This window comes from Lates calcarifer, linkage group LG19, assembly GCF_001640805.2.
Source record: "Lates calcarifer isolate ASB-BC8 linkage group LG19, TLL_Latcal_v3, whole genome shotgun sequence".
In the NCBI taxonomy this organism is placed as follows: Eukaryota; Metazoa; Chordata; class Actinopteri; family Centropomidae; genus Lates; species Lates calcarifer.
In genome coordinates, this window is record NC_066851.1 from 2,936,182 (window position 1) to 2,948,241 (window position 12,060).

Sequence of the window (12,060 nt, forward strand, 5' to 3'; positions counted from 1 at the left end):
GCGCTAGAATGGAAAGCTTGACAGGCATAGCAACAATAATTAAAGGGGTGGCAGGGCTTAGTGAAGGGTCAATTAAATATGTTAAGACATTTTAAAATTTCACCAGTGCAAAATCTTGCTCTCAGTGTGAATATATCTCTGCACAATCAAGTGAATATGTGTGTATACAAGCTCTGTAGTACCTTCTTCGAAGATGAGCCTAAACATTCAAGAAAGTCTGAAAAAATGAAACTTTATAAATAGTATAAGAGATAAAAATGAAGCACCTGGCAGTAATGTTACTACACTGGCAAAAAACTGCTCTGATGGTGATTGTGACGGCACTGTCAGCGGGCGACCAATGTGGCCGATAACGTGATGGTGAAGGTAAGGAGGTATTTGATGTTTGGCCTGACTCTAACAGTGGGTAAGTGAAGCAACAAGTACAGTTAATAGGATGGAGTGACTTCCGTATGGATGCAGGACTGTGGAGCTACTGTTTGCATTGAGCAGGAAGAAAGGGCTGCTGGAGCTGGAGTTGAAGTTTGTGTTGTAGTAGTCTAAATCAGGCTTGGATTTGAGGGACGGTGTACCTTCGCATCCACGCTCAATCTGCCCACTGCGAAACAAGGCGTCATTGAGGAGATCTGGCAGGCGACCGTTGAGGTCCACAGATGCCAAACAGCCCTGGAAGCCTTCTCTGGAAGCCACTAGTTTAGGCAGGTTGCCATACATGCCTGGACCCAGTCCTGCGATGAACAGATCACCTGGGGTGCAGAAAACACAGAGGCAGTACAGAGGGATCTTATCTTAATAGGTCTTTGTTATAAATTCTCTCTGTATATGTCAGTTCTTACAGATCTATGACATCTTTATTTGTCTGAGCAAAGTAAATTTTGAGATATTTTATCAAGTAAAAAGCCACTGCAAATGCATTTTTGTGATGTGTAGTGGCATGATGTTACGTTTCACCACTGATAACCCTCACATGTTGGAAGTTATGCAGTACAATACAACACAATCCAAAATATGTGTTAAATTACTAGCAGTTTCTGATAATAAGCATCTTGGCAGTGGTCACTATTAATGCTTAATGTCAAAGCAACACACGTCATTATCAGCAACTCTAAGGTTATTCACTTTAGAAATCAACACAACCAGAGTCAGAACTTGAGCTTCATGTTCCTACTTCCTAATGACATTTGCTTTGTCTAATTAGTTAATTAGTAAGCTACACAATTTTGCACTGATAGGAGCCCCCATTCCAATTAACAGTGCCTTAAAGGGTAACAGCATCCTCAAATTCAGCTACAACCCTCTCTCCCAGGATATTTAAAAATGCAACAGAGGATCAAGGGAGTAATAACTGTAAGAAGTAATATGTGATGGAATGGAGGTTGGTGGTGGTGTGTGTGACAGGCTCAAATGGGGGTTATATGATTACTGGCCTGCTCTCTATGTCTAGCGCAGCAGCTGCTACCACAGACAGGGGGGTCAACATACATGATAGACCTTAGAGTCTTTCCTATTTTGTCATGGTTAGGAAGTGTGTGAAGTTCTACCCTGATAATAGGGTTTCAGATATTTTGATACATCACATTTTACTGGTTAGTATCATACTGACTGATCTACCTGAAGTGCCTCTAATATAAAAACCAAGAGGTAAATTTCCATGTGGTGCTGCACTGGAGCAACCCTGTCTCCTACAAATTATGTTTCTAAACAACACAGTCACTGGCTAGATTAGGTTCAGGGTCAGTGCTTTCTATGGATGAGTGAAGTGCTACATTTATTAATGGCAGTGGAGGCAGAGTGTCACACAAGAGACTGGGGTTCATATTCACAGTCTCATCTGAAGTTAAGTTTAGGCAAGAAAAGCATCTGGGTTAAGGTTAGGAAAAAAAGGTTTTTGGTGAATGTAAATAAACATGTCTGAAGTCATTATTAACTTTTTCCTTATTAAACCAGACCACAATCTTTCCCTTGCCTTAACCAAGTGCTTTGAGTGCCTAAACATAACCATAAAAAATAAAACAATGCTGTAAGCACTACAAGTAGATGTACAGCAAGACTGGATATTTTGGGCAGAAACCAAACACACTGTCTGTGAACATCTTACTGATATGTGATCTGCCAAATACATAAAGTACGATGGTAGAAATAGAAAACATAAATTTCTGTTTACATAAATATAAATTTTAGTTTAGTTGTATGGTAAGGTAATTTCCAGGGATACAGGGCTGGTTAAAAAGATGCAGCAGCATATCTGATATTGGGAAAAGAAAAAAGTGTCGGCTAATATATATATATATATATATATATATATATATATATATATATATATATATATATGTATATATATATATATATATATATATATATATATATACATATATATATAAAGTTACATAACACATTAACATAACAAAGTAAAGTAAATTTTCAGTCAATCCAATAGATTGTTCTCATATCAAAACCAGGAAAAAGAGTGAGGCTCAGATGTTATGACAGAAGATGGAATCACTTAAATATATTAACATAATAATTACATAAATAATATTGTAGAAAGACTGAACTTTGTAAAATGTAAATAGAATTGGAGATAAATAATCCATGACTTGAGTTTTTTAGTAGTTTAACCACTTAAACCAATGTGGCTGAATGAAAACTGAACACATATAACAGGTGGAATGGATACCTTTCAGGTCCAGGTTCTTGGCTCCATTGATACTCTGACTAGTTGCTGTAGCATCTACTTTCAGTGTGTGGGTGTTACTGTTGTCTCGGGTGATGGCTACATTGTGCCACTGGTTGTCATTCAGTGCCCTTTCACTCTTGCCCTTGATGAGGTTAGGCCCATTTCCAAGGTCAAAAACATAGTGGATATATCTGCAAGAGAAAAGTTATTGAGAGTTACAGAATGCTTAAGAAATTGTCAGCTTTCTACCTTTAGGGCTATTCCTTGAGATGTTCACAAAATGGCCGTTCTGATCCAGAAAGTGAGTGAATTTTAATGACTTTAACACATTTGCTGTGAATTATGCATTGTATCATCAAGTTACTGCAGACAAAACAATTATTTGTACAACTCCAGTCCATCTCCGATAGTTTTGTACCAATTTGTCAATTTTCTGCCATCCAGCAATATTCAAAAGATCTCTTAAGAACTCTCACCTGTTTCGACTATTGAACACAGCTTTAATGACTGGTGGACTAAAATTCATGTTTAGTATATTCCCTACATATTGATAATTGGGGCTTTATTTTCATGACAGTGCAAAGACTAGTACAAGCACTGTTATGACAACGTAGCATCTTCCTGTCTTCATAATTTCCCTATTTTCATATCTGTCCCATATGGTACAAAGGTGGGAGGAGAGGCACCAACATGAGTTGATTTCAATCACTGAGGTGTTGCAAAGTGAATTATTGGCATTTTGGTACAAACTGGATTTGAGTCATTGTCTTACCAGTTGCAACCATAATTTATTCTGTAGAAAACCACAAACTAAATATTTGGAGGATATGTGAAGGAACTGTGGATTTATGAAAAAAAAAAAAAAAAACTAAAACACATTTTGATTGGCATAATATTTAATACTTGAAAACTTTATTTGAAAACTTTATTGATCTTCTCCTTTCCTGCAGCAATTTGAAGGCAGCAGAGCAAATATATTGATAAGTCTGTTTGCCTTGCTGAAAATATATTCAAATAATAATCACTCCTGTACCATATCCACATACACTCATCAGAACACCATACTAATTATGGGGTAGGGCCTACCTCTGCTCTCAAAACAACCTCAATTCTTCATGAGATTCCACAAGATGTTAGAAATGTTGATATGACTGCATCAAATAATTTATGCTGATTTGTCAGCTGTACATTCATGCTGCAAATCTCTTATTCCCAAAGGTGTTCTATTGGATTCAGATCTGGTGACTGGGGAGGCCACTGAAATCACTCATGAAATCAATCATGTTTGCTTTGTAACATGGTGCTGATAATAGTCATTAGAATATTGGTTTAATGGTGAGCAACAATACACAGATAAGCTGTGGCATTCAAACGATGATTGATTTGTATTAAGGGCCCAAAGTGTATTCCACAAAAACATTCCCCACACCATAACACCACCACCATCACCACCACCAGCCTGAACAATGCAGGTTGAATCCATGGACTAATGCTGACACCAAATTCTGTCCCTGCCATTTGCATGCCTCAGCAGAAATTGAGATTCATCAGACCAGGCTCTGTATTTCTAGTTTTAACCGTCTAGTTTTTGTGAGCCTATACCCACTGCAGTCTTAAGCCTCAGATATTTGTTCTTGGATGACAGGAATTTAACCTGCTGTGGTCTTCTGCTGTTATAGTCACTCTGCCTTAAGGTTGTGTTGTGCATTCTGAGATGCTTTTCTCCTCACCAGAGTGGTTATCTTTTCTGTCAGCCTTATTTGGGACTGTGTGTCTGTCCACCTGATGAAGTCCAATATTCACTCTCTTTTACCTCTGTTTTTGGTCTTTCTGTTCTGGTGCTTGCAATGACTTAAAACGAAAGAGCAAAATTGAACCAAAAGAGGAAAATTGAACCAAAAGAGCAAAATTGCAGGTTGGACAAAAAGTGGAGCTACAAATGCAGTGATATTTTGCAACCCCTTTCACATTGTCATATTGTTTTCATGTTGTCATTTGATACACTGTCATTGTTTTAAAAAAAATGGCATTATATGTAGGCATTATGAGTTGGTGCACAAATAATCTCACAACTAAACTTTCAGGGTTTCAACAAGCAAAAGGTTAACAGGTGTCCTTTCTCTATAATCTTACCCTTTAACCAGTTCTACAGCAATAAAATCATTGCCATCTCCAGAGTTGAAAAGTATGAAGCCATCTGGGGAGGTGGTCTTGAATTGGAAGAAGAGGTGCATGGATGTGTAGGCCTGCAGGGTGGCCAAGCTCAGGTAGCTGCTCTTGGATTTGAAGGTGACAGGGTCAGCAATAATGGAGCGAACCCCAAAGCGGGCATTAAGCTCACAATAATCGATGTCACCATTCTTGCACAGGTCGATGTAGAGCATACCATTAAATCTGAGGAAAGAAAAGGAACAGGTGCATGAAATTACTGTCTTAAAAATAAAGTTCTACTTCTTCTTCAAAGTCTAAAAAAAAAAACATGTTGGTCACAGTTACTGAAGACAGTCAGTGAATTTAGCCTTTTAGGGGCACAGGAACTCCACAACAAGCGAGCCAACACACTGTCTGTCTGTCTTTTTCACAGTAGGCACAGTGAAATATTAGCATTCATTTTGTTCTGTGCCAGACAAATATAAGTCCAGTATTAACTTTACGCTCTGGTTTGGTCACCACTAACTCAGAAAAATATCTGGCTATTTAGCTGCTTTCACCCGCTTCACCAGCTACTCACTGAATTTGTCTTCAGTAAATAGAGAGAGTGCTGAGGCTGAACCAAATGGTAAATGTGCAGTAAAACCAAAATAAAACTAAAACTATACATAAATTTGAAGGGTACGGTTAAAGTAAGTTTTCTGCGTACCTAAGGCTCTGCAGATGACCAATGAAGCTGGATGGGATACTGGAAACATATCTGCGCTCTGTCATGATGCCTGTTTCAATGTTGTGGAACTCCAGACGAGTGTGGTCACCCACCATTTGGCCTGAAGACGGGGAGGGTGGAGGGGATGGGTTGAAAAGAAAGACAAAAAACGAAAAGAAAAGAGAACACTGTCTGACACTAACACAAAAGGGCTGATTTAAGGAGAAAATTACATTAATAATATTAGATGGGTGCAAACTGTCACTAATGGTTGCATATATCTACAAGTGTTCTCTGTAGCACAGTTACATAGGAATACTATAAATCTCTATGGCAACACACCACAGAATGCTGTGATACCACTGACAAGGCAACACTAAGAACAGTTCCTCAAGCATGTGCTGATTTGATGTAGGTAAGTACCTTCTGCTACATCATCGTCAACTGTTAGCTTGTAGGTTTTTCCGCGACGCACCACACGCACCGTATGCCACTCATTATCATTGAGCTTTTGCCCAGCATACAGGGTCTCCGGTCCCTTGCCTGAGAACAATGGTCAATCACAAAGTTAAAGACATCCTGAGCCTAAAACCAAACCTTTGTTATCAGTCAGGCTGGAACCATTGGCAGAATTTCTATGTGCAACGTAGCTTTTTTACTAGTTTACAAACTGGTTCTTACACCTTTGGGAAACAAAGGTTTGGTTTAGACAGTGAAATGCACAGTGAAAATGTACAAAATACTTGATATCTTTGACATAAGTAATTCTAGAATACATTTGACCACTATGCTGCAAAACAGCGTCATGGCTCTTGAATAGTTTGAATAGAAAGAGGACAACTATAGTAGTAAAAATTGCTTTTACTCATAATAGGCTTTTAGAAATCTTTTCTTATTATTTATTTCCTTCCTCTTTTATTGTCTTTTTTTGACCATAAAAGTGAGACAAAAACATCACCAGTAAGCAGAGCACCTGTCTAATTTAAAACATCAGTAGCCTTTCTGTAACCTGTTCCAAGTCTTTCTGAACCACGATCTGATGAAAAACAACATCTGTGTTTCTTCATTTTAGGAGAGGTTTGCTGACAGGAAATACGTGTATGCACTAGTGCATACAATGTATGCAAAATCACACACATAAATAATAACACACACAAAAAAAATGCTTTACGAACCCTGAAGTGTGATATTAGCAAACCCTCAAAAGTAAATGACTAAATATTTTGTTTTTTAGTGTGTGTGTCTGTGTGTGTGTCTTTTCCAATCTGATGCCTCAGTTGGCAGGAGGACATTGTTTGTCAGTGCCTTCAAAAACCATTTCAAATGACTATTTAAAAAAAAAACAAAAAACACAGACGACTATTGTTATCAGGCAAATTTTGGTTGGTTTTCGGCACAAAAATTACTTGAATAAGATTGGGAAACAATCATGGTCATAGTAAAAAAAAACTGTTGACTGTTGGTATGAGACCAGATTTTCAGAGTTTCTGAGGCCTGTACTATGAAGTTCAACATACCCAGGATATCTTTTCATTATCAGGCTTTACCAAACCTAACAGCCACAGTCTCACTAAGCAGTCATATGACGGTGGTTATCAACCATTGTTGTTCAACCATTGCAATGTTGTCAGGACCATGAATAGAGTACTTAATATGATATGAGAAGAAATGCCTATAAACAACATGATCACATGACTAGGATAGAAAAGAAACAATAGGAATAATTTCCAATTATTAAAGTCAGGCTGAGGATATATTATAAATAAATACAAGAAATGCTGTTTCTTACTGAGTGAGCATTTCTGCTCTTTATTCTGCAGATAAAAAGTTACAGTAATGTCAGACTGTTTCTGCTGCCAAAGCAGAGAGGAGAGAATTAATGTCTGATGAGGTCAATCTGACTGAAATGTTCATTTATAATTGCTGGAAACGGTGAACATATTTGTTCAATTAAAATGAAGCTATAATAGTAATTATGTGATCATTTAGTATGATAAACTCTCCCTGTGTTTGGTAAAAGCTCAATTGTGGAGAAAAATGTGGAGAGACTGGAACAGAAAAACGATTCCACTGATCTATAACAATATCTATTGATCTTTATTATTTCTCACTTTATTGCAAACTGTTTTGTCCATGTCAGGATCCTGTAGGAATGATTACTGTGGTTTTCCAGTGATCTGATTGGTGAGTAGTTGGGCTGTTGACAGGTTCTAGTCCCATCCTCTGATGTTAACCTGCCCCAGAGGAGGTTAGCTATTTGTTTCACTGGAACATCTATTGCATCTTACATGAGAAAAAAAAAACTAACAAATGTAAAGGCAAAGATCTCCATGGCCTCATTATGAGTAAAAGCAATCATAGTGATGTGTGGCTGATAACTGCTATGCAGCTGTGACACTAAAAACAACAGCAGCAGACTCATTTGAATCATCATTCCTAAACTTATAATATGTAGTATGTAACCTTACATGAAATTTCATAACAATATACAGTCCTACATATTCAGTGTACTTTTGGAGCTCAGTTTTGATGCTCAGTCTCTTGTGGCTTAATTAACTTAGTCTTGGGTATAGGACTGTATGCAACCAATCAGTGATTAATTATTTGTCATGAATATGATTTTTGTTAAAGATTAACAATAAAAAGAACTGTAGTTTGAGATATTTTAAAATTGTAACTTTCTGATATAGAAAATGTAATGATTGAAGTCCACTAGATCAAAGTGTTAAATCTCTGAAACTATTAGGTCTTTGTAATTCCCATATATGTGATCTATATCAGCTTGTTTTCAAAATTGTATCAAAGCTTTATGACAAATGTATTGATACTCAAGGTCAAACTATCACATTTTTATGGCTGTATGAGTCAAATAAATTATCAGTTATCAATCAAAATTCATCCATAGGTATTTGGTGTCTGAAAATGTTTGGATCCCCACTAGAAATCAGTATTATGTTGTAAAGCTTTGAACACTTTACACACTGGGGGTCAGGGGTAAATAACCTAGTGAAATTAGTTCTGTTTAAATCTGGGTCTTGACAGCTCAGCTATACTTATATTCAATATAAATATATTCTAATACTAGTTATATTCAACTGTCCAGACCAGATTGTGTGAAAATTGGTGCTTCTTTAATTTCATTCAGAATGTGACTCTCATTATGCCGTCAGCATTACTTTCATGGTATTGCTGTTGCTTCTGTTTTGGATATAAGTGTGTTTCAGCCAACAGTTTTACAGCTGTAAATATCTTTAATTACATTCTGTGAACTGGACTCCATGCTTTTTTAGTGAAGGATTTTAACATTCTCTAGCCATGCTAGTATTAACAGTTGTCTCAACAAATACAGTTCCATACCCTTACACAGAAATAGTAAGTTTTGTATTGTCTCATGCACTACTTAATGTTGGCGTGCTGCAATGGAATTTAGTTATTATTCTAACAATTACTCATTATTTATATTTAACATTAATGGATGGAATTAATTATATTACACATCCATGTCAGAAAAAGGGTAAGGGAGTTCTGGACAGAGCTGATACACCTACTATTACTCTCTCACTTGTGGCCTCAAATGTTAGACAATGAACCTAGCAGCACTCAGTTACAAGTAAACTCTTTTTGTACATACCTGCTTCTCAGATTGCAGTCACTTAATGACATCATTTATGAATAAAATGTATTTCCTACTTTTGCCTAAAATTGTGTCAAAATGAAATATAGACTCTATGAGTTCTTCTAAATGTATTTTGTTACTACTGAAGATAGAGTAGAAAATAATAGAAAATAGAGTAAAGTGATTGATTAAAAAAAATGTTAAGATATGTCCAATAAGTATAGCAAGTCACAGCTCATTCCACTTGACTGAGGCTATTTCTGCTGGTTCCTGTTGAATTAGTGATACTCAAACCAACTCAGCATACTTATCCTCCACATGATAGGCTTTAGAGAAAGTGGAGGTGGGTGCAGACTCAGATTTTAAGAAAAAAAAAAACAAAAACAAAAAAAAAAAGAGAAAAAACAGTTTTCCTTTCAAAATAACAACATCAACAGACCATCAACATAGAAAGCAAATGAAACTTGAGTGTTAACTTACTGGAGTTACAGTTTATCCTGATACAGTCTAGATGGGGAAGAATAAATGACAGATGAAATTGCATCCTTCAAGGTTACTGCTGCAGACATCCAAAAACAAAAAGTCCACCCTTCCGGGGACGTACACATGCAGGGAGGTAGCCATTTTATTCCTTTGGTATTTATATTTAATTTATGCCAAATTAACATGAAATGAATTATAGGTTGTACAGATTTCCAAAAACCATCATTTAATAGTAAATAAAATAATGCCTGGATTTGTCAGTCACAGGAATGCACTAGCTGCTTTTCTAGAGCTTGTGCCCTTTGTTACCTGTAGTAGAAGAGTTCAAATACATTAATTTTTTAGGTGCAGTATTTACAGTAAAATGGCCACTTGTATTACCAGCTACATGAGTTTTCCAACCCTACACTGACTGTTGGATTTAAGCTTTAAACATTCACATTAGAAAAGTCAAAGTCTCTGGCTCCAAAGCCTCTGCACCAACAAGGTGGTAGCAGCCATTCATTTCAGAGCCATGGATCTTTGAAAAGTTGAGGGGTACAGACTGATATGATTTGATTTGCTATTCAAATAGCAACAAGCTGAATTTGTAAGACAAAAATTTAAATATGAAGCATCTAAACTGTTCCATTGAAGAATAACTGCTGTATGTAGCTGTAAGGACAGTGAGGGTTGGTCACCATGTGGCTAGTGGTTTCATGTGTCGTCAACCGCAACAGAAAAGTGGGAGCAAACAGCCACGATCCAATCAGCACCAGCACCATGCAGAGGCACAGGAACCCCAACCACTGCATCTGGAGCATTATGCTATACCTACACGTATCACTAAGCTAAAACTGAAGATAGATCTATATTTACACTTTTACAAACAATCTGTAGAAAATCACACAGATTAACGTAGGCTAAGAAATCATATGGGTACTGACCAATTAGAGCTGCTAATATTTTGACTGAAATCTAGGGTATGACTTTTTAATTAATATTATCAGTTTAGAATTGATCTAAATATGGCTTGGCAAGCAAGCTAATGTCTGCTAACTATTGGTATTATTCTTACATTTTATGATTTTTGCCGGCCAAACTATATGTGCAAGATATAAATTGGATACATTTTCATTTTAGTATTCTTTACATATAATGACTAGAAGTGTTTGGAAGTATTTGGGGTCACAGCCAGCTGTAGGTTTTGCTGGGCTCTGTTCTCGGGCTGTTCACCTGACGGGCCGCAGGCTTAAGGCCTTTGAAGGGGTGAATACCATCTTTCAACAAAGCATGATGGAAAATGGGGTTGACAGTTAAACATAAAAAGAACCCAAAACACTGAAAAAGCATAGACTTTCATAAAAGACACCATCATTAGCAAAGAAACCAACCACCCAGAAGAACAGGAAGATGACAGAGAAATTACTTCATGTCAGACAGAAAAATGAGGTTAGTGAGAAAGACAAGAAAAGTTTCTTCTAATCTCCTGTTGAATGATGGACTGAAGGTCGGGGGAGGAGGGGGCATACTTGGTGGAAGTCAGCTCTTAGAAAGTCTCAGCACACTTTATTCTTTAAAAAGACTTTATTAGAGATTAGCCTTTAAAGCCCATTATCTCTACATCATAATGCATACTTAGCTTATTGTGCTGTGACTGTCTCAAAAGTTCTGTAAACAAGAACATGGATATGACTATGGTTTGTCTGTTTCAAAGACGGGCCAAACAAATTTACCACTGAGGTAAAATAAGTTATGATGGTACAACCTAAGCTGTTATCCAGTAAATAGCTGTATTCAGTAAGCAGTCCATGGTTATCTGTGTGCACAAAACACATTAACACCCATGCAAAAGATAAATCTTATTTATGTTCTAAAGCTATTGGCGACCTTTAAAGGATCACAGTGATGAGTAACTAATGAACAGACTTGATATAAGATAGATAGAGAGTGAGAAGAGGGGGAGGTCACTGCTCAACAGCAAACCGTCTCATGGTGAAGGATGTAGGAGTGGAGGCAGATGGGTGGGTGGGTGGGGGGCATACGATACCTAGGTTGACCGTGAGTTTCACACGACCCCCATCCAACTCCAGCCTGAGTGTGTCGGCTGAGTCTCGGGAGGTGGTGGCCATGAGGAGGCCATAAGCCCTCTGGGAACGAAAACGCAGGGAGACATCCTCTGCCTCAGTGTGCATGATGGTTGGCATCACCACCTTCATATACATGCTGCCATCATAGGAAAGGATGGAAGCCTCTGTGTGAGAAAGTCAGGAGCATAGAGAGATGTTAGCCATATTTCAAGAAAGGCCAGAGTCCGTATTATCAGCCCAACTTTGTGCAAATTTTCAGTTAGTCATGCTAGCAGCTTCAGGACCCCTTTTAAACTCCCACTCTCTGTGCAATGTGTGACGTTCATGTAATTTAGCCTATTAATTTGTAAGATGA

At 37.4% G+C, this 12,060-nt stretch overlaps 1 protein-coding gene across 1 annotated transcript in view; it reads right to left on the reverse strand.

The window, feature by feature from the left end:
- The window catches only part of nrxn3a (neurexin 3a), a 226,617-nt gene that overhangs the window by 131,567 nt on the left and 82,990 nt on the right, over positions 1-12,060 (reverse strand). The window contains 7 exon segments of the mRNA XM_051078263.1: positions 573-746; positions 2,678-2,868; positions 4,811-5,071; positions 5,538-5,658; positions 5,961-6,080; positions 9,634-9,660; positions 11,666-11,869. Of these exon segments, the coding sequence (XP_050934220.1) occupies positions 573-746; positions 2,678-2,868; positions 4,811-5,071; positions 5,538-5,658; positions 5,961-6,080; positions 9,634-9,660; positions 11,666-11,869 (1,098 nt within the window).